Raw genomic sequence first — 26,422 nt, 5'->3', positions numbered from 1 at the left:
CTGGCCACCTTAATGGTGGGACAAAAGAGTCTCATGTCCTTGCTCTCTGACTTAAGGATGTTTGATAAGCTTCTTCCTCTGGTCCTGCGGGTCCGTTGATACCAAACATTGAAGTTCCTTGAGCGCCCACTAGTGGAGGGCGAGGGCAGGAAGCCTGGAGCATGGTGGCCACCATGGATAATCCACAAAGAGGGAAAGCCACACATGGATAACAAGAGTGCTTCTAAATACATTCTGGCTAGGGTTCAGTCCATTGTAGGAACTGGCTTATGTTTCACATAGTGTGGCAGCACCTACCTTCTGGGCAGTGCTTCCTGTTCATTTTGGAAACGTCTATGTTCCCCCACAGGTGTAAAGGTTTCTTTCCCATTTGTCTTCCAGCCTCAGAGAGCATGGTCTCCGGCCCCGCCATCATGGAGGACGATGACCAGGAGGTCGATTCGGCAGATGAATCGGTCTCCAACGATATGATGACTGCCACCGATGAGCCCTCCAAGATGTCGTCTGCCACCGGGCGCCGAATCCGGCGCTTTAAGCAGGAGTGGCTGAAGAAGTTCTGGTTCCTGCGGTACTCCCCAACCCTCAACGAGATGTGGTGCCACGTCTGCCGCCAGTACACGGTGCAGTCCTCCCGCACCTCGGCCTTCATCATCGGCTCCAAGCAGTTCAAGATCCACACCATCAAACTGCACAGCCAGAGCAACCTGCACAAGAAGTGCCTGCAGCTGTACAAGCTCCGCATGCACCCCGAGAAGACGGAGGAGATGTGCCGCAACATGACCCTGCTCTTCAACACTGCCTACCACCTGGCTCTCGAGGGCAGGCCCTACCTGGACTTCCGGCCCCTGGCTGAGCTACTGAGGAAGTGCGAGCTCAAGGTGGTGGACCAGTACATGAATGAGGGAGACTGCCAGATCCTCATTCATCACATCGCCCGGGCCCTGCGGGAAGACCTGGTGGAGCGCATCCGCCAGTCACCTTGCCTCAGCATCATCCTGGATGGGCAGAGCGATGACCTGCTGGCCGACACGGTGGCTGTCTACGTTCAATACACCAGCAGCGACGGGCCCCCAGCCACAGAGTTCCTGTCCCTACAGGAACTGGGGTTCTCTAGCACAGAGAGCTATCTCCAGGCGCTTGATCGAGCCTTTTCTGCTTTGGGTATCCGGTTGCAGGATGAGAAGCCAACCGTTGGCTTGGGCATAGACGGGGCCAACATCACAGCCAGCCTGCGTGCCAGCATGTTCATGACGATCCGCAAGACGCTGCCCTGGCTGCTGTGCCTGCCCTTCATGGTGCACCGGCCACACCTAGAAATCCTGGATGCCATCAGTGGGAAGGAGCTCCCCTGCCTAGAGGAGCTGGAGAACAACCTGAAGCAGCTGCTGAGTTTCTACCGGTACTCGCCGCGACTCATGTGCGAGCTGCGGTCCACGGCCTCTACCCTCTGTGAGGAGACCGAGTTCCTGGGGGACATCCGGGCCGTGAGGTGGATCATCGGTGAGCAGAATGTCCTCAACGCCCTCATCAAGGACTACCTGGAGGTGGTGGCCCACCTCAAGGATGTCAGCAGCCAGACCCAGCGGGCGGACGCCTCGGCCATCGCACTGGCCCTGCTGCAGTTCCTCATGGATTATCAGTCCATGAAGCTCATCTACTTCCTTCTGGACGTGATCGCTGTGCTCTCACGCCTGGCCTACGTCTTTCAGGGCCAGTACCTCCTGGTGTCTCAGGTGGATGACAAGATCGAGGAGGCCATCCAGGAGATCAGCCGACTGGCTGATTGCCCAGGGGAATACCTGCAGGAGTTCGAGGAGAATTTCCGTGAGAGCTTCAATGGGATCGCCATGAAGAACCTCAGGGTGGCTGAAGCCAAGTTCCAGTCCATAAGGGAGAAGATCTGCCAGAAGACCCAAGTGATCCTGGCTCAGAGATTCGACTCCCGCAGCCGGATCTTTGTGAAGGCCTGCCAGGTGTTCGACCTAGCCGCCTGGCCCAGGAACAGCGAGGAGCTCGTGAGCTATGGCAAGGAGGATATGGTTCAGATATTTGATCACCTGGAGGCTATCCCGACCTTTTCCCGGGATGTCTGTCGGGAAGGACTGGACCCCCGGGGGAGTCTGTTGATGGAGTGGCGAGAACTCAAGGCTGATTACTATACCAAAAATGGCTTCAAGGACCTGATCGGCCACATTTGCAAATACAAACAGAGGTTTCCGCTCTTGAACAAGATCATCCAGGTCCTCAAGGTCCTCCCCACTTCCACCGCTTGCTGCGAGAAAGGCCGAAATGCCCTGCAGCGAGTTCGCAAGAACCACCGCTCCCGCCTGACCCTGGAGCAGCTCAGCGACCTGTTGACAATCGCAGTAAACGGCCCGCCCATTGCCAACTTTGACGCCAAGCGAGCCCTGGACAGCTGGTTTGAGGAGAAGTCTGGCAACAGTTACTCTCTGTCTGCCGAGGTCCTCAGCAGGATGTCTGCGCTGGAACAGAAGCCGGTGCTGCAGACCGTAGACCACGGGTCAGAGTTTTACCCGGACATTTAGGGAAGCAGCGTCACAGAGGTCACTAAGCTGTTGAATATTTTTTTAATCTATACTCACAAGCTTTGATATATTATATAAATATATATTATATTATATATATTAAAAACCCACACTGAAAAATTTTTAAAACCAAGGTGACACATCCACCAGAAGCTACTGGGAACTTTCAGAAAGGAATAATGTCAGAAACTGACTCTTGTCTACAAAATTTGGCAGCTGCAACATCCGTGGCAACTCATTTTTACTCACAGAAGCATGTGCCGGGGCCACACGTGTTCCCACCTACCGGCCAGCCAACAGCATAAGCTAAAATGACGGGTCTCTGTCATCACCTTTAGGTAACTCATGTTGTCCATGTTCTTGTCTGGGTGGGTGAGGGGCTTGGGTCGGGGTTTAAGTCCTTGCCTTTCCTGTTCTTGTTTGGTTTTATGATGGGGGTTTCTCAGCCTCTTCGTTGACGTGCTGGTCCAGCTGAGTCCGATCTCTGATTTTGGAGGAGGGCGGGTTGTGTATCTGGATCAGGTGTTTTGACTTTCTCTCCCACCTGACTTCAGCTGGAGAGATTTTTACTCATTTCTTCACTGTCTTAGAAACATGTGTTGGTCAAACTGTGACACCCACTACTCCCCACCTCTGTCGCCAATCCCGTCCCTGGGTTGTTCATTCCCTCCTTTCAGACCCCCTGGATCCTTATTACCTGTAATACTGAAGGCAAAATTGCCTGACAACCGAGCTTGAAATCCTGGGGAAAGAAGAGGGGATGAGCATTTTTGCATTCCTGTTTTTAAATAGTGTGGGATAAAATAATCTGATTCTATTCAGATCCAGGGCTGCTGGAGAAATGAAGAGCCGAGAAATCCAGACCCCAAAGGGCAGTGATTTATTGGCTAAAAATAAGTAAAATGAAAAAAAAATGTATTCAATTTACATAAATTATTTATACTCTATCTTTATAATCATATAATGTGGGGGCGGGGTATTTTTTTCCTTTAATAATCAAGAAATGCCTGCCAGAATTCCGTGGCAGGACATGTCAATGCAAGTTGTGCCCTGGTTATGCAAATGAGAGTCTCTAGAGATTTAGTCCTTTTTCTGCAACAGGCTGATAAGCAGCCCTACCCCCTGGCAGGAAGGTAGTGGGAACCTGGGTGATGCATCTATGCCTGTGAACACTTCCATTTTTGAACAGGGTAGAGATGTCCTAGAAGAAAGGAATAAGCAAGGGGTAAGATAGGACTCTCAAGGCATCAGCCTACACACACACACACACACACACACACACACACACAACCACGATATAAGCTTTAGAAGTAGCCACTGGCCAACTCCCTGGGGCGAGTAGTGGTTTAAGCTAGAGGAGTCAGGTCAATGCTCTTTCATTCATTTAACTACCAGTATACCTCGCAAGGGAGTTTTGTTTTTCTAAATGTGCGTGAGCTGTTAGAAACTTCTGTTCATGTTTTCACACTTGGTTTATGCATATTGGATATGCAGAGATCCTGTACCATGGGTGCAGGTCATATTTGGGGGAGGGAGGAAGATCCGCATCGTCTGTGTCATTAGGGAGCCACCCCTCTCAGCTGACAGAGGGTGAGCAAGGGATCATGTGATCTGGCCCCAGGGTCCCCAACCTGCTTGGCTCAGACGTTATCAAGCTGTGGCGGCTTCCTTCCTTCTGGTTTATCTTGTCTCTGAGGCCTCATGCCACCGTAGAGAACATAGTGGAAACGTCATCAACACTGAACATATCACTCCCCCTTCCTGTCCTGCCAGTCCCTTCACCCCCCACAGGTCCCTTTCCCCACCCCCATGGTCTTGGTGCTAAGATAACTTTAGAATCATTGCTGCTAGTTGATAGCTTTTCATTACATAAATATATTATATATATTATATATTATTTTTGAAACTTTTTTTTTGTTTGTTTCAACAGTGATGTAGCATGTTAAAACAAAAAACAAAACCTGGTTTTCTCTAACGGTCCCACTGCCAGGCCTCATATGCTGCCTTCTTCAACAAATCAATGCACCCCTGCCTGTGGCATTCAGCCCCCCACCCCCTTCCCCAGTCACATGTACTTCCCCACCTTCCTCTGAACAAGGAGAGAGAAGAAACTAGCAAGGAAAGACCCAGAGCTCTTTCTGATGCTTTGAAATTCCCAGCCTCACTCCACTTCCCCACTTTAAGCTGATGTCTCCTCCCCCCACTCCACTCTTCCCATCAGGGTCAGTAACTGTGGTCAGGTGGGATGCTATTGCAAAGCACACGGTTCCACCTTTCCCTCCCCAGCTTCCTCTCCACCACACAGACTAAGATGGGTTGAAGGCAGAGGTGGATGGCAAGGTGGGCAGGCCTTGGTGGAGGCAGAAACAGTAGGTTGGGATCCGTTCTTCTAGCCAACAGATGCCTTACACCTTCTCTTGCCCCACCTCCACTCCTCCCCACACACTGCATTGGGACCCTCTGTGGATAGTCCCCCTAAACCACTCATTTGCAAACCAGAAAGAGAGTATCTGCTTGAGCATCTAGTCAGGGGCTGCGAATGTGTCCTCTCTAGAGACCATGGTCAAACTCAGTGTTTATGCACAGGGAACCATCCTTTGGGCCAATGCCAGTTTCAGCCTGTACCTTCTGAGAGAGCTGGGAGCCAGTGACCTGCCTCTGGGATAGAAGCATGAGCGATGGCTACGGGTGGCCACCTGTCCAGCCAGGGTCTGAAACAGAGAGGATGAGCTCTCTGGAGTCTTGAACTTTGGCAAGGCTCCCAAACTCTGGGTGGGCATGCCCTTTGCTGGATTCAGCTAGGCCGTGTCAGATACTCTGAAGGCCACTTTCCCTTGGGACAGGGAGTAACCAGGGAATAATTGGGGTGACACACCACTGCAATTTACACAGGGGCTTTTCTCAGCCTGGATGCTCCCAGGAGGCTCAGTGCTTCTGTCCTGTGCCTGGGGCATGTGACTACCCGTGATTTCTATCACAGGCATTTCCCACTCTCTGCTTCTTGAGAAGGACTCTTGGGTTAATGGGACCCTCAGGGTCTAGTCCAGGGAGGCACATGCTTGGCTAACCTAGCCTCCCTTTGATGGGTATAAAAAATGGGTGGCTGGGCAGTCGTTACATCCCTAATGTGGTGGCTTCAGACAAGACAGAGCCCTTTAACTCAGCCCCCGGCCTAGGAGTGACAACCATTGGCTTAGAATAAAATGTTTGTGTCTCTGGGCTTGAGACTTGTCCTAATTGAACTTTCTGTGGTTTTTGGAGGGGGTGGGAAGTGAGATCAGGTTGGGGGGGGGTGGCAATCATGCCTAGCAGATACATTGCTGAGCCTGGGAACCAGAGGCCCTTGTGGTTAAAATGGTGTGCTTCTCTCCAATGGAGGAAAAAAAACCATTACCATCCATGAAAACTGAGGACAGCCCAGTCCTGCCTAGAACTCTTGCTGTGTCAGAATCCCCAAGTTTTGACTGCCTGGTTGAATACGAGTTCAGGCATCTGAATCACCAGGGTTTTGTGTGTGTGTGTGTGTGTGTGTGTGTGTGTTTGTTGGTTTTTTTGTTGTTTTTTTGTTTGTTTTTTTTTGGACTGCTGGCAACATCCTATAGTACTGGTTGGAGCCTGATTTCCTCATCCTCGCTTGGGAATGAGAACAGGCTCCAGCTCCAAGATCCCTGGATAGCAGGGTTCAGTACTGGACCCTGACTCCAGGACAGTTGGGGGTCTTGGCCCCAGCCCTTCCCACATGCTACCATGTTGAGTCGTCTTGCCTAGCCCTTCTCCTTGACTTGCTTCTGTTGATCCTGTAATTTGGAGGAAGGACCTTGTAATTATTTAAGGGAATGTTGAAATACTTTCCACGTGGAAAAGCAGTAGAATGCTGAAAATGATCATGGAGAGAGTGAAATGGAATACAGACTTGGCCCAGCCCAGGTTGGGGGGCTAGAGTCACTTTAGCTGTTCCCTGGAGCCTCATGGGGTCCAGCAAGTGGCCTGGGGGGTTGAAATAGAAATTCTCTTCTAGATTCCTCCCCCTTCATTTTTCCTCCACCCCCTCTAAGAGCAGGAATTCGGTATCTAGAGCCGGTTTGGGCTTACTGTCTGGATTGATTTCTAAGCAGCATTCGTGTTTTTCCTTGGTCCTAACACCCAGTTTGGGCAGAAGGCTCCAGTCTCACTGGGACTCACACTCCCCGCTTCTTCTAGGGGCAGGCCCAGCCAGGCCGGCCTGGGACAGCCCTAGCAGGGAAGCCAGGGCTGCTTAACCAAGAAAGGCGTGTGTTCCCAGGCAGGTGAGCTTGGGGCAGTTCCATTCCAGATACCGGCCTTCTGGAGGTGGTGCTGGGTCTGAGGTTCCAGTCTGGTCTTGAGGGAAGACTATGTCTAGAGACACGCAGGGCCCTTTTTCTGCCTGGAGGAGGACCCCTCTCTGCCCTCTGCTCTGGGTGCTTTAGCTGAGTGGATGGAGCTGTGATATTTTATGGAGCCTTTGAGGTGATCTTTGTGTGTTAGCCGGAGGGAGTAAAAGTGCCCTTTGGGGAGGAAAATGGTACGGCCCACCTCTTCCATCTGGCTCTCCCCCACCCCAATCCCTTCAAGTGGTATCGCCCTAGAAATACCTATGCAATCCAGTCTCCCTAGGAGAGTGCATGGAAGCAGGGGTATGTGCAGTGTATAATACAAATGCTACAGCATATATATTGTATATATGGACATATACAGTACGTATACACAGAGTAAGAGATTGAATCACGTCTATATATCTATAAATAATATCCTATATATTTATACATTTTTATGTTTTAAATAGATATAAAAATAGAGTCTATAGAGAGCTGGGAGAGCAATGGGAAAGCCTGTGTTGTGCAAAGAGGGAGGAGGCAGAGCCTTTTGCAGGGGCTGATGAGGGAGCTAAGCAGGCAGGGTTTGCCAGGAATGGGGCCTCCTACCCCGAGTGGTGGAGAGGAGCGTAACTGGGTCCTGGCCCTCTCCGTGCACTTTCTCTCCTTCACCGCAGGCTTGGTCTGAGGTTGGAAGGAGATACTCACTCCCTGAGCTCCAACTGAAGTGCCCCCTCCATTCCCCCTGCAAGCCTATGGTGTGGTCGCTGCTGCCTGGCAGTAGGTCGTGATCACTGACCCATGGTGTAGGGACCACTGCACAATTTTCCCTAAATACCCTCGTCCTCCCCCCGCCCCAGGAGCAAGCAGCATTGGTGGCCATAGGAAAGGTGCAAACTGGACCAAGAGTGGTCCAGGAAAGATGCTGCCCCTCCCTCCTCCCACGCTTCTACTGCCCCCTAGAGGCCAAACCTCTGGAGTACCTCCCTCACCCACTCCATCACTGTCTGCCAGGGACTGGAGAAGTGAAGTGGGCAGCATGAGCATCACCAGACAGTGCTGCCCACCATCAAGAGGCTTCCTGGCCAGGGCAGGGGTCGTCAGCTAACTGGGAGGGGCGGGGGAGACATACCGCACACTCATGAATTCAGTAGCAATTCCAGTTCCGAAGCAGGGCTTTGGCCCAGCCCACTTTGCACAGCTGCTGCTGCTGGCTGTACTCAGGACAACTAACTCTCTTCCCTCTCCTGCACGGAGGCCCATCAACCCCTCACCTTACCGCCACCGTAACAGGCAGGTTTAGTTCACATACACTGTTCTGATTCTGTGACTCGAGGCAGAGGCTGAGCCGGACGCCCCATGAGGGAGGGCTGGTGCAGCCCCGTTGGAATCAGAAGCCCGTTTTGCTTCCAGGTTTCTCTCTGTAGTTTCTTTCCCCTGAAGGCGGGAAGGAGGGGCTGATGGGGTTGCAGTTGAAGGGGGACACAGGGCAGCTGCGTCCTCTGTGCTCCAGACCAGCCTCTGCCTCTTGGCTCTCCCATCTCTGAGCCCCGTCTTGCTCTTCCCCACCATCCTACCAACGGACCTCAGTTTCCAGCAGACCCACCCCTATACCGACAGTCTGGGGCGGGTCTGTTCTGCCAATGCCCACCTCCTCCCCCTCCAAGTCCTCCTGGGTCTCCTTGAGCCACAGCTAGCTGCCAACTGGGTCTTGGAACACCCTCCAGGGCCTGGCTCAAGAAAGGCCAGGCCTGGCCCAAGCCTTCCTCCCACCGCGGTGGATCAGACCCATGGCCAGGGGATGGGCACCCCCGGGTAGCAATCCCACAATGCACTGTACCTCAGAGAGAGAGCAGCCACGGGGCATCAAGGCACCGGGCCCTCCGTCCAGGGACAGCCGGTTACAGTACTGCTCACAAAAAGGGCCAGGCTGCCCTTGGCACCCTCAGTCTTCACTCGCCTCTCCGGAAGAGCCAGCAGTCTGATTCAGTCTTTTTCAGCCCCTGTCTCTCTCCTTCTCTCCACCCCCACGCTGCTGAACCATTTCATTTCAATCATCAAGGAAAATATAGTGGGGGAGGGGGGATACCTGGGAGTCTATTATCACATACATATGACTATGTTAATACTTTCTTTCTTAAAAAAGAAAAAAAATCTCGATGTTATTATTTTGCAGACTACGCTTTATAGTACCTGTGTGACGGGACCTAGAACACTGGATACAAATAGAGCTATGTTGGTTTATCATAATATGTACGCAGAACCTTCCTTTTGTCATATTATCCTTGTAATGTAAGGAGATTGTTAATAAAAGCATTTAAATTTACTCACCAAGGTCGAATCCCTGCCTCCTTGTCTCTATCCCTGGCCTGTGCTCAGGCGGATTCAGAATGGGTCCCCTCTCAATGCCTCTGCTGTCAGATTAGCAGCCTGCCTGCTGCCAGCTTAGAAGGAAGTAGAAGAGGCCCTGAGCCCCTTCATGCTGCTCTCACTTTTCTGTTATTCAAGTCTACTTCCAATGGGTCACCTTCAGGCCTCATCTACTAGTCAGGCCAAACAGAGGTGCAATTGAAACCATTCAAAATAAATCTACTGCCCAGCCGGTGTGGCTCAATGGTGGAGCGTCGACCTATGCACCACAAGGTCACCGGTTCTATTCCCGATCAGGGCACACGCAGGGTTTTGGGCTCTCACCCATGAGGGGCATGCAGGAGGCAGCCAGTCGATGTTGTCTTTTGTCGATGTCTCTCTCTCTCTCTCTCTCTCTCTCTCTCTCTCTCTCTCTCTCTCTCTCTCCTTTTCCATTCCTCTCTAAAAAAAAAAAATCAATAAAAATATGTTTTAAAAAATAATAATGAATAAATCTACCTACCCCCTAATGCTTTGTCCTACAAGAATCTCTTTGAGAAAACACACAGATCTATTGCAGATGAAAGGTTGTTCTAATTCTCTCTCCACTGCCTCCCATGACTCTCCACGTGCGGGCCAGGTCCCTGGGGAAGGGTCTTTTCCCAGTAGTTCCCAGTGATGTTTTACCCAAATTATTTTAGAAAGAAGATGGGCATACATTTAATGAAGGTACAGGTAAGTGTTATTTTTTCCTCCAAGATGCTAATCTCTACCTCTATCCCCGTCCTGTCTGGCATCTCTTCACTGGCCTCCCCTTGTTCCTTTCCTTAACCTCTCCTTCTTAGTGCCTGCCATCTCCCTCCCAGCATGTATGTGTCCCTCACTGCATGCTCACAGTGGAAGTCCTGGATTCTTCTACTTCACCTGTCACTGTCTCGGTTTGTTCATTTGATCAGAATGACCCTGCACCTGATTCCTGACTACATCTGGCCTTGACCCTGCCCCTTCTCTATACAAAGCTGGAGGTTGCCCTGAGTTCTCCTCCCCTCCACCTAGCTCTGGTGCCTTGGTTAATGCCCGGCCCCAAGCCAGGCAGGTGCCCCCTAACTCCCCCTGGGAAGAAATCTTTTCCAGCTCCTTCCAGCTTAGTGATTCTCAGAGTCAGTGGTTCTGGATAGCATTTTGAAGCTACTGCCTTGGGATCTGTTACCTTCCCAAGAAAGACACTTGGTCACTGGCTATATGCCAGAGCCTGGACGTCAGGGTTAGAGGTAGGTATGCCCGATTCAAATCCCCCCTGTGCCTCTTACAGGCAGTGAGATCTTGGACAAGTCACTTATCTGAGTCTGTGTCTTTAGTACTGAGCACAGAGCAGTGGGTAATACACGCTGACTGTTTATCATTATCCTTGTTGTTGTTACCTCTTAGATCAGGATGGAGTAGGTGCTAAGAAGTGATGGGTTTCCTTCTTTCACCTAGAATTCCTGCCACCCTCCGTGAGGGACTGCCCATGACTTTTATTACAGAGCCTCTAGTCCCTATTCTGGCAGCCAACATGGACACCTCTGCTGAATGGAGAACACCTGTTCCTTCTCAACCCAGAGAGAGATCCTTTTTCTGCTTTAACAGCTCACCTCACCTGGCTCTGGGGGGAAAGAGACTGTGTAGAATGCAGGCGTCCTCAAACTACGGCCCGCGGGCCACATGCGGCCCGCCGAGGACATTTATCCGGCCCGCCGGGTGCTGCTGCCTGTCCTGCTTAGCAGCCGACACGTCCTGGGCCCGCAGTGCACTAGGAATTTGTTCATAGTTTTTTTTTTTAAACTATAGTCCAGCCCTCCAACGGTCTGAGGGACAGTGAACTGGCCCCCTGTTTAAAAAGTTTGAGGACCCCTGGGTAGAGGTTTTGTTGGTTTGTTTTGGCTGGGAAGACAGGTTTCTCCTTGTTTGTCCCTGGATGGTCTCCCTGGGTTTCTGAAATAAGATTTCTGCCATCACCCACTTGTCAACGGGATGCCCTGGAACACCGGGAAGGGAAGCCATGCTCCAGCCTGGGCTGCGCTGACAGGAGATCACATCCGGCTGAGGATCAGCCACCACAGGGCCCTGATCACATGGCGGCCACCACAGGACCTGTTTCCATGGCAATGTCTGGCTTCCAGCCTGCAGGACTGGCTTTCTCCCACCTCCTCCCAGGTAGGCACCTGCCTCCAGCTCTGGCTTGGGGAAGCTGCCGATGGACCATCTGTGCTGGCTCACCTGCAGGAGATGAAGGAAGGAGCACCGGGGCAGTACTGCAACACTCACACCAAGAAAATGCCCAACCCCCTAAATCCATCCACAGCTACATCCTGTGGCTCTCTCCTTGCCAGGCATCTGCCCCGGAAGGGAGACAGAACAGATGCTAGGGATCTGAGCTCCTACAGTGGTGGTGCTTCCAATTGGCTCTAGAAAAATAGAAACTCTTGGGTGGAAAATTACCACCAGCTCCATTAGCAATTAAGAAAATGAGAAGAGACTGACTCAGAGCCTCAGGTGACATTGCACATTGTCTGGAGGAGTGAGTGGCTGCCAGGCGGACTTCAGAAGATGCCAGGGAGGATTACCAACATGGGGCAGGGAGGGCAGGTGCACACGTATGTGGGTTTAGTTGTTTTATGCACAAGATTGGAGCCCAAAATATGTGTGAAAAGTCTAGACTACAGAATCACAAAATGTTAAAACGTAAATCTAGAAGGGACCTGAGTGATCATTTGACCCAAATTCATTTCACAGATGTGGAAAGTGACATCCAGAGGCAAGTGGCTTGCCCAGGGCCATGAAGGTGGCCTGAGACAAAGCCAGGCCGGGCTGCAGGTGCTCAGCTCCTAAATGCAGTGCTCTTAACTCGGTTTATGCGCAGGAGCAGAGCGTATTTAAGGCAATTCCGTGGAAAGCCTTGTATAAAGTGGTTAATGAATCTACTTCTCTCTCCCATTTCTCCTTTCTATAAATCCAGACTCTCAAATATTAGTTTTGGGCTCTGATGGGCCATATGCATAGTTACCTATGAAACATAGTTTATATAATATTTGGCTATGCAAGATAAAGCCCACTCCTCCAATTTTATTATGAAAATAAAAATCCTGGTTGTTATTAAAATGTGATATGTATGTAATATAAAATAAGGAGTTATATGCACAGACTTGGAAAGCGAAGACATCTCATGGCTTCCTTTATGGATCCTTTTAAAGAACCTTTAGTTTTAATTACATGTGACCTGGCTAATTCCCTACTGATTTTAAAACCCAGGCCCTGCCCCTGGCTTAAGGCCAGAGCCCCTTCCTCTGTACACCAGGGCTGCAGCAGCCACCAGGAGGGCCTAGGGGGCAGGGCTCAAGGAGTCCCCCTGTCCCTGCCCCCCATCTGGAGTATAGAGGTACCACCGGTTGCTGCATTGACTCTTCCAGAGTTTTTGATTTGGGAGGTTAGAGAAAGAGGAGTCTCTAGTTTCCAACTGATTTTTCTTCTCAACAATAAAGTCAGAGCCCCCAGAGCACTTGCATCCCTACTTGTATGTAGTCCCTTTGATTCGGTGTTCAAGCAAAACCACCAAGGTGCACGCAGGCATGCACACACACAGAGCAATCTATGATCCAGCAATCCTACTCACTCCTAGGTAGATATCTGAGAGAAGCTTGCACAGGCACCTGCCCCGGGAGGGAGACAGAACAGATGCTAGGGATCAGAGCTCCTGCAGTGGTGGTGCTTCCAATTGGTTCTAGAAAAATAGAAACCCTTGGGTGGAAAATTACTACCAGCTCCATTAGCAATTAAGAAAATGAGAAGAGACTGACTCAGAGCCTCAGGTGACATTGCACATTCATAGCGGTTCTGTAACAGCAAAGTAAAGGTGAGAGGGGGAGCGGGAGAAAGGAAGGATGAAAGAAAGAAAAGGAAATCTCTAAGTGTATATCAACAACAGACTGAGATTGTGGTACATCCATACAATGGAATATTATACAGCAACAAAAAATGCACTGAACTGGAGCTACATATGTCTGCATGGATTAAGCTCAAAATTTTAATGTGAAGTAAAAGCAGTGTGATGAAATTTAAATTAAGTTTTAAAACACATAAAAATACTCTTTGGCACCCAGGGTTTACATGTGCATGCAGTAAAGGGATAAAGAAATGCTTGTGGTGAGAAATAAATTCAGGATGGTGGTCTCCTCAGTAAAGGGCTGAAGGAACTTCAACTGTATCTGTCAAATTTTATAAAGCCTGGCAGTGGTTCATGAGTGTTTATCAAATTATTACTTCTGCATTTTATATGTCTTAAATGTTAAGTAAAAAGAAGAAAACACCAGGTAGCTAACCCAGTTGGAAATTATTTATTTACCACTGAAAGGTTTTTGCTCCAAAGTGTGACACCAGACATATGACTACAATGTCTCATGCGTCTTTTTTTGTGCTTAGGTTCATAATTTCAAACAAACACACACTTAGCATTGACAACAGGAAACACGGGTGGCAGAAACAAATCACAAGGGCTAGATCTCTTGTTTCACGGTCCTCACCTCAGTTTGGCTTAGGCAATAGCTGCCTGCCACCCAGGACTCCTCACATCCCAACGGAATTGCCCCATCTTGCTCTCTACATGGGGTGATTTGTCACTCAACCCACAGCAAGAGTCATGTCCCAAATGGAAATGGACGCGTGCAAGATCTTGACCAATAGGCACTCAACAAATAGATATTAATGTGATGTAAGAAGTGGAGCCAAGATTAATGAGGGTGGACTCTCAATTCTTTATATCCATTGCCATATCTATGAAAGAACCAGATCACCGTGTGGGCAACAGCCAGTTGGAGATGGTTTCTTACTTTATTTTCATCTCTGCTTCATGCCCTTCTTAGAAAACACTCCCTGGCAAAGGACCAGGTGTTCCTTTCAAAAAATCAAATGCACTCACACACCCAATTACGCTAATGTGGTAGTAAATTGCAAATGTATCTGGTACTAGGTAAGCTGATGTAAAGAGTGCTGAAGTTTTTGGGTTTGGCAGTCTGATATCTCTGAATAATATAAAATTCACCAAGACGAAGTTTGGGTAGAAAAGCACAGCGATTATATTCTCTTCTATCATCAATGACATTTACACAGAGTTACAAATTGAGAGTAGGTGAATGGTAATACTCAATGTCATGAATTTCTAGGCCAACTGGGATTTCTGATGCCTTTATCATGGAGAAATCAGCTAGGACTCTGATTGTTATGCCAGTTGCAGTGTCCTTTTCTGTCTACTCCCCTATCCATCCTTCACTCGTTAATTCATTCAACAAATACTGTACTTAGGGCCCATGAGCCAACTTTATTCAAGGTGTCAAAACACACCAGACAAAAACCCTGTAAAATCTATCTCATTTCTGTGCCTGTCTGGTAAGAGAGATGACAGCTGACACCCAACATGTTCTGTGGTGGCATTTGATTCTTATCAGTGGCAACCTTTAGTTTACAGACTCTGGAAAACTAAACCTCTGAGATCCAAAGAAATGAATGCCTCATGGTGGAATGAGCATGGGTGGAGTTGATATTTCTGGAATCAGAGACCCTACCCAACCCATCTCAAGCATCCTTTGGTGTGACTATAAGGCAGGTACATAGATTTGTAAGGAAGTGGAACCATATTTCCTGATTTTAAGCCTAGAATCCAAACTTTTCTAGATTGAAGTAGCAGATGTTACCAAGAAGAAAGTACTGATCAGCTTACATAGGGAATGTTCTGTTCTCTTTTAGCTGTGCCAACCAAAAAAAAAAGAAAAAGGAAACCAGAGTGAGGGTATCTCAAAAACATGATATAGGAAATCACTAACAAATGCTTTGCCTAAAAAAAAACTTGGCAGGAGGTGGTAAATGTTAGTGATCAAGATTTCTAATTATCTGAAAGATTTTCCCATTAAAGAGGGATTAGATATTTTTTCTGTTTCTTCAGAGGGTAGGTAGAAGTTGTTTCTAATGATTTTCTACTTTGGTACAGAAAGGAAAAATGATAACTAAGGGTGATAAGATCCCTTCTCAGATTCTCAGGGGGAGGCCAAGAATGACTTGTTGAGGTTGAAGGATAGCCCTAACCCACCTTGTCTAGAAATTCTCATTTAGATCAGCACTAGGATGACATTGGAAGGCCCAGAATTTGGATGTCAGTATTAAGGAGTCCAAATGCAGAATTCATGGTTCTGAAAATGCCTGGGATGGTTCTGGCACTTTCTAGGCATTGTCAGCTGCCAACTTAAAGCTTAAAGATGATCTGCTGGTGGTTTCAGAGTTTGCTTCTAGCCAGGGAGTGCCTACAGTTTTCAAGCACACTTTCATCTATCAATCACAGCATTGACCCAGTTAATGCCATGTCATCAGTCCTGCTTAGAAGACAGCCAACAACAGAACCCAGAAGTCCTGGCTCAAGGGCAAGTATATCCACTCCACAAGGCTCATCATTTAATTAATGATATGGACAGCTATTTGGAATAATAAGGTAGGAATCTGAAACCTAGCTGCTGGTTACTTATTGATTTTAAAGCGACAGGCCCTGAAAACTGAAGTGGGAGGCACATTTGTAAAAGTCTTTGTTTCCTATTTAAAATTATCTTCCTTCTCCAACTCCACGGAGCCAGACATAATAGACTAAATTAATATGTGCCCCAAACTGAATTCTTACTGAAGTGGCTGGACTGCTAGAAGCGATGAGTCTATCTTGGAGGGTCACTTTGGTGATGCTGGTGGATGTGACAACTAGGGCCCAATAACTAATAGGGGGATCCCACGCTCTCAAGGAAGGTCCCCCCCAAATATAATATAAACTGTTTCTGAGATAAAACAATAAAGCTATTCAATAAAAAGTACAAATTCATTCCAAGAGCAGAATCTGAAAAGCACAAATGAAAAATGTTAAGAATTAAAATAATTAAAAATCTACAGGCTTCCAAATGTCACACTGATGGTTGAGATGTCCAGTGCTGGAACTGGCTGCCCCAGGGTGTTAAGGGTGTGAAAACCTGTCTGGAATGTTGTAGAAGGGATTCCTCCAAGCGCAGTGCTCCAACCTCTGCATCCAGACCACCGATGCTTGTTAAAAGGCAGGCTCCTGGGGTCCGGCCAGGAACACTGGTTTGGAATGTCTACAGGTGGGCCCAGGAGTCTGCTGGTGATTTCTTCACACACTGAGGGTTTGAGAACTGCTGGATTACTGCTGCCTGGTCCGGGAGCATGACTTCATGCTGGCTGAGATTCCAACTCACCCTAACAATCTCTAATGCTATGAGTAGATCCAGGATACTTTTATTTTCTTCATCATTTTTGAAATGTTCACTTTTAAGAAAACACATTCTTTGTATCTATTATTCCCCAAACTCAGCTTTCTCTGCATCTGGACTAACATGCCCACCCTCAAAACCCGCACATGGTCTGTATTTGCTAAGTGTCTCTTCTGTGACACAGATCAGCAAAATGCATTCCCCAGTGTGACCCATATGTCCACACACTGCCCTCTCCTGCTCATTGTTTAGACACAGGGGTGTGATGAGAGAGGAATAGGGTCCTGGTCTTTGCAAAGATGTCTGTCTTCTGAGTGTCATTATGAGGATGCAGCACAAAGAAGAGGTCACAGAGGACAGCTGGGACTGAAGGGGCAGGGCTGTGCCCGAGAAAGGAGGTGGACTGGGAAGCTGCTACAGGTGCAGCTGGTGCCACATGGCAATCTGCCGGCGTGGGTTTTTGAGCATCTCCTCCCAGTGGCTGCGCTCAGAGCCTGAGGCGTGCAGGCCCAGGCTGCAGTGGCCCAGCACGCAGCTCTGCCCCTCCTCCTCCTGGCCCAGCACCTCCAACTCCACGCTGGAGGCCTGCAGCAGGTCATCTGGCAGCTCGAACATAATCATCTCATTCCACACAGGGTTGATCTTGTGCTTGGCTCGTTTTGTCTGCTTCTTTTTCAGCTTCCGAGCTTGGTGCTTTAAGGTCACCTTGACAGAGACATCTGGGCAGGGACAGAGGGAAAGAGAGTCAGAGAGAAGGGTCAAGAGTGAGTTTCTGGGATGTGGTGAGGCCCAGGACAATGCTCTCTCTTAGGGATGGAAAGAAAGGGTCTCTGGTTCAAGGTCTGCACTGAGACTCCCTCTTTATGCGCCCCCCCCCAATTAATTCAACAATTATTCAGTGCCCACCATGTGGAGGACACTGGTCTAGACCTGGGAATACAGCAAAAGTCCCTGCCTCATAGAATGTATACTCAAGTATGGAAAACAGACAATAGCATCTACACTAATAAAAGAGTAAGATGCAAATTGACCGTACCTTCGCGATGCCCACCAGCCAATCAGGAGTGAGTATGCAAATTAACCAACAAAGATGGCAGGTTAATTTGCATATGCAGGCACTGAGCAGCAGGGGGAGGGGCGGGACGCTTGCATCATCGCCATGGTGACGACGCAGGCATTCCGCACTGCCCCAGCCATTCCGGGCCTCTGGGCAGCGTGGGAAGACGGAAAGGCGGCACCAGCCAGAGCAAAGGCATTGCCGGCAGCCAGGGGAAAGAAGGCCCATTCTTGCACAAATATTTGTGCATTGGGCCTCTAGTAATATGTAAGGCTGGTCAGTGGGTGGCCCATGATTGTGTCATGCTAGCGGACAACCAGGAAAACACCCTTTGCCATGAGCCTTTCCATGTGCCTGTACGTCCCACATCAAACCAGGCCCAGGACAAGGGCTCATACATCCTGCAGCTTCATTTTAAATTCAGTCCAGAAAAACGAAGCCACCCCATGTCTTCATGTCCTTGGTTCTCCAACCAAGCATGTTTGTCTATTATGAAGATAGTGGGTCACCTGCTGGTTGGATGAGTTCTTCTCCTCTGTTCTTTTTTAAGTTTTACTTGAGGACTCCAACTGCACGTGGAGGGTCAGGGTAGGCTGCCTTGGCCCGTGGGCACTGCACTGATAGAGCTGCCCCCCTAGGAATTCCACCTCACCTCCCACCCCCAGGGAAACAGGCCACCAGAAGAGCTTTCATGTACATCAAGGCTCGGGACCCAGATCAAGTTTTCATTAGTCAAAGTTCCCAAAGCTAATGTGAGAATAATTGCTCCTCTGCATTTATTGCTATAATTATCACCCCTGGGTGGTTAGTTTGTTATTTCAGCAGATATTTGAGAGACAAAGTGTTTTGCTGTAATTGTCCTGACAGGAGCTATAAAAAGGGAGCAAGAAGCAAAGAAGTGTCTGCAGGGGGTGAGGAAAAGGCATTGATGTCTGACCTTTGGCTCAGGAATCTGTCAGCAAGGCCAATTCTTCTGATTTCATTCACCCAAGAGCTTTTGCTCAGAGATTCTGAACGCAGTGGTAATTCTTTATTTGTATCCTGCTATAAATATCTATCTATTATATGCTGCCATGAGCACTTGGCTCCGGGTCCAGGTACCATATGGTAACCAGCAATGTTTCCTCCTCTGACAAGAGAACCTGTTTGGCCCCCTGACTTGGGGGCTGGGCTGAGTATCCAGAAGGAGAAACTGAGGCTTCCAGAATGTTGAAGAGATGTTTATTTGAGTATGTGGGGCACAGATGCCTGAAGCTTCAGGCTGCCTCTGCCCAGGCACCCACACACCTTCTGCCATCACCCACACCCAGCTGGTGTGGGGGTGCCAGGTTGGCAAAGGCTGAGAAAAGAGAAGAGACTGGGTGGGTGTGGGGAGCACAGGAATGGCTAGTTGAGACAGGAGAAGGGAACCTGGGATGCTGACACCTGCCTGTGAGGTGGGCCCAGCCAGGTCGTAAAAAGTCTGGGCCAAGTTTCCTCTATAACCAGATACTCCACTCCATGGCTACAGCCCGACCCTTGGCTTCCTGTGACCCAGGAGTAAGACTGATCATTCTCCCAGTGGATCTCCAAGGTTGGGAGTCCCCGGCAAGTGTGAGCTCATACCTGGGCTCTAACGGATGGGATTGGCCAATGGATAAATGATACAAACTTAAAGAAGTGAGTGTGTGTCCTTTAAAAATTCATTTGAGCTTGGGGTAGAGGACACAGCTGAGCTGACTCCACAAATGTCCTCATTTGCCACCTCCCTGCTCACCTGTCCCCATTGTCTTCCAGGTGTTACCTCCCTCTGCACACATCCTCCTCTCACACCTCACTCACCCTTCCCCAGCAGCTCCTTGGACTGGTTGGAGTGGAGGTTCTTGGCCTTAATCAGCACCACCAGGAGGCGGTTGGCCGCCGGGAGGTAGCTGATGGAGAGAAGGACCTCTCCAGTTCCTGCAGAAGGCTCCTGAAACACAAGAATGTCAGAGATGCCTTCAGTTAGGGGTGGCTTCTGCCCCATCAACAAATGGTAAGGCTAGGGTCCCACTACTTGTATCCAACGGGCATCCCAGAAACCATTTACCCGTCAACACTGGTTTCTCCACCCTTGCAGAAGGGAGGGAGGCACAGAAGGATTACATGTGCATCTGTTTCAATAAGCGTTTGTTTCGTTTGCCACAAAATGTGATTTTCCAGTTACCTTATATTCAAACCCAACATATAAGACCGATCAAAGGATGCCACTCAGGATGTGGCTGGGCAGAGGCTCAGGACTCCCTCTCACCCTTCATCTGCCCTTGCCCAAGTTCCTAGGGCATCTTTACAGAATGCTAGGTCTAGGGAGCACAGTGGAGAACCACCGCATTGACCCATCCGGTGCCTGGGGCCGTGGGGAGTTGTGATTCATTACTCTGTTTGAAAAGACAATTCCTTCCAGCCCCTACAGAGCTGAGAGAGTCAATAATGTCATGTACTAATGCTGAGCAGGGCCCTGCTTAGTCGACAGAATGGCCAACCATGTCAACAAAAGCCAGGCATACGATGTTAGGCAATGCACCAGAGACTGCCTGTAATCCCTGTACTTGGCAGGAGGTGTGGAGGCCTGGAGAAGCATCCAAAATGTCTATCCCCATCTGCAGCTTCACAGAGTGTCTCCCCTGAAAGTGCTACAATAATTTACCGGGAATTTTAACAAATCCATTGGGGGACCAAAATTGACCAAAAGAGCCCCCACAGGAGGCAGATGTCTGTCACAGTCCAAAGGTAGTGCTAAGAGCATAGACCAGTGGTCCCCAACCTTTTTTTGGCCATGCCCCACCTAAGCATCTCTAAAATCCTGATGCCCCTTCCCCCCCCCCCCAACATATAATTCTTATCATTAAAAAAATGAACTCCTATTCACATGGAGGAAGCCTAAAAGGCTATTAACTTGGTCTAAACAAGCTTCCAAAGAACTTGGCATCCATGAAAGAGAAAAAGTAAAAGAACTAAAGGATAGTTGAAGTAATAAGGAAGAAATTGTTTAAAAATAATATGAAGTGATATGAAAAATATCAAATAAACTTTCAAAACATAATAGAGGACTGAGATGCATAAACATGTCACAATATGTGTTTATATACTGTATATGAGGCCCCTACTGTATATTTTGCCATAAGAAAGGCAAAAATTTCACTGTTAATCACTCATTCTTGAATTGCCCCCCTTAAAAATCAAATTGCCCCTCTGTGGGGCATGTGCCCCAGGTTAGGAACCACTGGCATAGACTTTAGAACCAGACCCTCTGGGTCTGAGTTCCAGTCCTACGATTTACTAGCTATGACATCGGGCGAGTTACTTAACTTTTCCAAGCCTCCCTTTCCTCATCTGTAAGACAGGAATAATAACACCAACCGGTGGGGTTACAGAAGTTAACTGAGTTCACATTTAATGGCTTAGAACAGTGCCTGACACTCAGCACTGTAGACCTGTTTGCTTTATCACCATGAGTTATTAAGGAACGCCCATCACTACTTGAGATTAAGTGAGACAGTGTTTCTGGATGGATGGGGCCAGCCTGGGCTTTGGGAGTGAGGCTGGTTGGAGGAGCTGGCCAGCCTCGGCCTGAGTCACACCTCTCATCCAGGAAACCTGTCTTCAACGTGACCCCAACCATTCAACTTGCCACCAGTGACTAGTCATATGATGGAATGATTTGGGAGCTGCCAGAACTTTGGCGATGTCATGAATCATAGCAGCTAACATTAATTAAACACTTACTATGTGCCGGGTGTAATTACATTAGCTGTCACACTAGGCTGTAAGCACCACAAAGCCATCCCCAGCACCCAGCACCCAGCTGACACAAAAAATATTTGTGAGAAAGAAGGGCGAGGCATCCCATTTAATCTTGGCAACAACTCTAAGAGCAGTACTGATTTTGTTCCCATTTTAGGTATAAGATCCTGATGCTCAGGAAAAGCATGTCACTGCTTGAGGTCCTGTAGCCAGCAAGAAGCAAAACAGCCTTTAAAGGAGGTCTGGTCTGACCGCAAAGCCCAAGTCCTAACCCCATTGCTCTCCAGCGTCCTTGGAGTCTGCCCCAGACTCTCATTTCACAGTGAGGAAACTGAGGCCCAGGGCCTTGTCCAGGCACCCAGGGGGATAGCAGCAGAGTTGGATGGGCACCAGCCTGCTGATTCAAGGGCACTTATTGGAAGTCCATGGTTGGCCTGGGTGGCAGCCATAGGGTGACCAGGCCTGAGCGCTCCACTCCCTGCAGCCCAGGTGAAAGGAGCTGGACCTGTCAGCCCGGGAAGGGCTCACCACCTTGTGTAGGTGCCAAGACCCCAGACAAGCCCAGCTGGCTGCACCACAGCCAGAGGGTTTAACCTGACCCTTGGCTCTGCTGCTTTAAGTGCCTGCTGACAAAAATACAGGCATCACGGGAGATATTGCAGGTTCGGTTCCAGACCACCGCAATGAAGTGAGTATTGCAATAAAGCGAGTCGTAATCTTTCTGCAGGTGGAGGGTCTTGCCTTCAATTTGTAAAAAAATGCAACATCTGTGGAGTACAATAAAGCGAAGCTCAAGGAAACGAGGTATGCCTGGAACTCTCTTCCTTTATCCATGCTCTCCCTTGGCTTTTCCTGCCCCCTCCCCCCATCTTTCTCTTGAGCTCTCAATGAATCCTTCAAGCCTCCCTTGGAGTGGGTCACTGTATGGTCCCTGGTGATGCATATGCCACTTTTGGCTGAGTGTCTTCCGGTGAGAACTGGGGCACTGCTGGCACCTTTGTTAACCCATTCTGGGCTGCAGTGACTGAAGGCTTCGCCCACCTGTTCACACACACCCTCCAGCTGGGACAAGGTCTCTCCTGCCACACACACTGAGTGCCACCTCTACTGCTGACTCCAGGCTGCCCTCTGAGATTGCTCACGTGTGCAGGAAACAGGCCAGCCGGCCAAATGGTTGTGAGAGTATATTTGTGCAACAATGACAGCTACGTGTGTGATGATTACTAGAGTGAATGTGCCATAAAGGCAGGGCTTTGTCTAACTACTGCCGTGTCCCTAGCTCGTGGCAATGTTCCTGGCACACGGTAGAAATCCAGCAAGGTATTTGTGGAATGAAGGAGTGACTTACTCTTCCAGGGGAAGGACAGAAGCGGCTTTGGTGCCTGAGACTTTGCCTGTATAGGCTGGAGCTCAGCCCTTTTGGGGTGGCACCAAAGTCTCCAGAGTGCTGGGGGGGTGGGTGAGGGGGCATCCCTGGAGAAAGCTGGTTTACCAGATGAATAAACCAAAGCGTTTGTTCTTCTTCCCAGGGCCTTCAGCTCCGACTCCACACAAATCCCAAACCACACACTAATTAGAGAGTGTGCTTTGGAGCAGCCCAGTTCCAGCTGAGGATGGCTGGCAATGTTTATCAATTTTCTGAAACTTAGAAAAAGAAAAATAAGGCAAGGCAGAGATGTAGATGGGAGCAGGTGGGAGTGAAAGTGCACTCCCCACTCCGGCAGGGTCCACCAGGAAAGGTGCCTGCCGCTGGCGTTCCATGGCGTGTGGCGAGGGGACGGCATGAGACTTACAGCCAGAGCAACCTGGCCTCACAGCAGAGCTCGCCATGTCCCAGACAGCGACCCCGCATGAGTGACTGAACTGCTCCAAGCCTCAGTCCCCTTGTCTGGACCCGGGGAGGCACAGCACCACCTGCAGCTCATCTTCCCTGCAGTGCCAGGCACATAGTAGGAGCATAGGAATGAGAAATGAATTTAAATGAGGATGATACCGCCAGCACCAGAGCCAACACACTCATAACACGATGGCAGTGGAGGTCTTTGTGTGGCTAGAAGTAAAACTAGACACCAGGAATCCCAAATCCTGGCTGTGGGTCTGCTCCAGCTCACTGTCCAAGACTCCAGGCTTCCTTACACACACACACACACACACACACACACCATGAGCATGAGCACTGGCCAGTCCTGCCATACCTTGCTCCACTAACTGGTTTTATCTGTCCTGGGGAGAGATAACTCTACCTTAATTGAAGTCTTCAGCTCCCCCCACTGGGCGGCCCCCAGAGGTACGGACACCCCATCCAGGCCCAGGCGAAGCTCCCCAGCCACACTGTGGCGGGAGAAGCGGTCACAGGTCCTCAGGGTCAGAGTCAGGGTCGCTGTGGGGAGCTCCTCCTCCGCCAGGGGGAGCACCAGGCCTTCCTCCCAGGTGGTGTGCAGCTCCCGCTTCTTCAGGGCCGTCTGGGCCTCCACAGAGCCTGTCCTGTTGGCTACGCTGCCTTGGACATAGCAGTCACAGCCTCCGTCGTGGTCACTGGTCACAGCTGCAGCCAAGGACAAAGCAACACAGACATGGAACTTCTTGAGAACCCAGGGAGGGGAGAAGCATGGCCCTGCTTTGAGCTGCAGAATCTGGCTTAAAGGTCATGACCTCAGGTGTGTGGAGAAAGCCCAGAGCTGATCACCTTGGCTTTGTAGAATCACTTTTCAGAAAGACATTGAGAGAGAGCTCTCTCACCTGAGGGGCCAAGGTCAGCACGTGCTAGTCTTCCTTGGAGAACAGGGATAAGACTCAGTGCTTCCCAGAGCCCTTCCCACCCCATGAGTCTGAGATTTGCCCAAGGTGATTCATTAGTGTTGCTGCTGACACCATAATCATTTGTTCTGTGCTTTAGATGTTTGTCACACAACCACTTGTGAAGTGGATCATTGAGTACGTTGTTTTATATCCTGAACCTTGGTGTTTTCAATGCTTCGCAATGAGGAAATGTGCACCTGTGCTGCTTTTACGACTGGTTCTGAATGATAACATGAGACGCTGTAGCTGATGTTCCCCAGGAAGAGAAGTACTGAGGCCACGTGTCCGGATAAAAAGAACTCCGCACTGAGCTTCAAGGGAATTGGGTGCAGTCCTGGCTCTGGCACCAATAGTTGGAGTGATCTTAGACAAGTCACCTGATGTTGCTAGACCTCAGTTTCCTAATGTGCAAAATGGGACCATTGTGAAGACGAAATGTAATAAAGTATATAAAAATGCTAAAAATCTTTTAAAAATAAAAAGGAGAGATACTCCCTCAAAAAAATTAAATTAAATACAAAAATCCAATTTATCCAGCCCCAGCTTCCAGGAGCCACGGAGTAGCCCATTGTTACCCCTGATTCCTTCGCAAAGTTTTCTTTGTTTGCTGATAGTAACATAATTGTCAGGGTAGAGAGACCAGAGACAGCATGACCCTCTTAGGAAAGACCACCTGGTGCTAGGAATACTACCCATTCAGAACCCACTCTGTGTCCAGCACAAAGCCCTATCCAATGTCAAAGGCACCCATGGCCGAGATGGCTTACTGTTCATCAAAACCCCATTTGTTCTTTTTGCTGGGCACCCGATGGGCCACATTTCCCAGCCTCCTTTGCAATCAGTGGCCCTGTGACTGATTCCAGCCAAAGGGATGTGAGCAGGAGTGATGCATCGCACGTGCAGGTAGTTTTTAAGAAATGGTTGTGCCCTCTCCCTGTTCTCCCCCTCCTTCCACCTGCTGGATACAGATGACAGGGAGGCCCAAGAGGATTATGGAGCCACAGATGGAAGGAGCCTGGTCCCTGAGTCACCATTTGGAGGAAAGATGTCTGCCCACCAGGCACCTCCACTTTGGACTGGTATATGAGAGAGACAGAAAACCCGCTGTGTGTCTGAGCATCACAGGCTTCAGGGTCTGCTTGCTGCAGAGTGCTAATCCAGCACCAGCCCCCAGCTGTGGGTGCTCCCATCCCCCCTGTGCAGCTCCTCCAGGGAGACAGACCCATAGAAGTCCCTGAACGTCAACTGAGAGCTTACCTTCCAGGTGAGTCACGAACAGTTCTGCCTTCTGCTGGTCATACTGCAGGCAGTAGTGGAGCTTGGGGGCTTGGTTCCAGCTGGCAGCCTTCGCTGGGTTCCAGGTCTCCATGACACAGACATCCTCCACCACACCTGTTAAGAAGGTAACGCCATCCCTGCCACCCACGCTGGGTCCTCTCTTCCAGATCACACCTTTCCCATCTCTGCCATCTCTGCCACCAACCCAAACCCAAAGCTTCCCGGCAGGTGCAAAATCATGGTGGCAGCACCTGTGTTCCTGGGCCTTGCATTTATTTCAAGAGACCGTCACAGCCCAGTTAATAGTTATATGACCTTGAACAAGTTGCTTGATTTCTTCGAACCTCAGTTTCCCCACCTTTACAAGAGAATGATAATAGTTCCTTCTTCTTAGAGCTACTGTGAGTATTAAATAAAATAAAATGGGGAAAGTACTTAGCCCAAGACCTGACCCGTGTTGAGCTTTCAGTAAGAAAAACTGTCATAGCCTGTGTGGTTCTGGTCACCCTGTTTCAGGTGAATCATCCCCAACCCATCTCTGGCTCCACCTCTCCCACAGGGTGCAGGCCCTGCTCCCCAGTAGTTCATGGCTGGACAGAAGCATCAAAGAATGAGTCAGGAGGAGATGCAGGGGCAAGGTCAGAGATAGTGGACTTGATTGTTGTGCATGTTCAATAAGTACTTGCTGAATGAATGAATGACCTTATCTTTAATTCAGAAGTTCCTAAAACCAGAACTACTTACTTCTCGCTCTGCCCCTCACTTGAATAGGAGCCAAACATCTGGAAGACTCTCATTATTCAAACATAATACAGGAAGGAAAGGATCCAGCAGCTGCCGCAGACTCCACTTTAAGCAAATTGGAATTTTAAAATTTTTTTATTTTCAGAACTAATTTAGAGGGCATAAATATAAAGGAGTATTTGATTTCTAAAATGGTTCCTTATTGGGTTCCTGCAAGTAGTGAAAAAGATCCCTGGTGCATCTAAACAAGAAACAGATTGG

The 26,422-nt window shown here is 49.3% G+C and overlaps 2 protein-coding genes across 5 annotated transcripts in view; one reads left to right on the top strand and one right to left on the bottom strand.

Moving 5' to 3' along the window:
* The window catches only part of PRDM11 (PR/SET domain 11), an 81,306-nt gene extending 78,411 nt beyond the window's left edge, over positions 1-2,895 (top strand). For all 4 annotated transcript variants that reach the window (XM_080641562.1, XM_080641563.1, XM_080641560.1 and 1 more), the window contains one exon: positions 382-2,895. In XM_080641562.1, the coding sequence (XP_080497688.1) occupies positions 382-2,546 (2,165 nt within the window). In that variant the 3' untranslated portion in view covers positions 2,547-2,895. The remainder of the gene's footprint in view (positions 1-381) is intronic.
* Positions 2,896-13,583: 10,688 nt separating this feature from the next.
* SYT13 (synaptotagmin 13) overlaps positions 13,584-26,422 on the bottom strand; it is a 37,134-nt gene continuing 24,295 nt past the window's right edge. Inside the window, exons 3-6 of the mRNA XM_080641774.1 lie at positions 25,397-25,531; positions 23,584-23,885; positions 19,400-19,529; positions 13,584-17,240 (exon numbers count right to left, since the gene is read on the bottom strand). Coding sequence (XP_080497900.1) covers positions 16,936-17,240; positions 19,400-19,529; positions 23,584-23,885; positions 25,397-25,531 — 872 coding nt within the window. The 3' untranslated portion in view covers positions 13,584-16,935. The remainder of the gene's footprint in view (positions 17,241-19,399; positions 19,530-23,583; positions 23,886-25,396; positions 25,532-26,422) is intronic.

The sequence above is a fragment of the Plecotus auritus genome, assembly GCF_963455305.1.
Source record: "Plecotus auritus genome assembly, chromosome: 9".
In the NCBI taxonomy this organism is placed as follows: domain Eukaryota; kingdom Metazoa; phylum Chordata; class Mammalia; order Chiroptera; family Vespertilionidae; genus Plecotus; species Plecotus auritus.
Note: the sequence above shows the minus strand (reverse complement) of the source record. Positions and strands in the feature narration are given on the sequence as shown.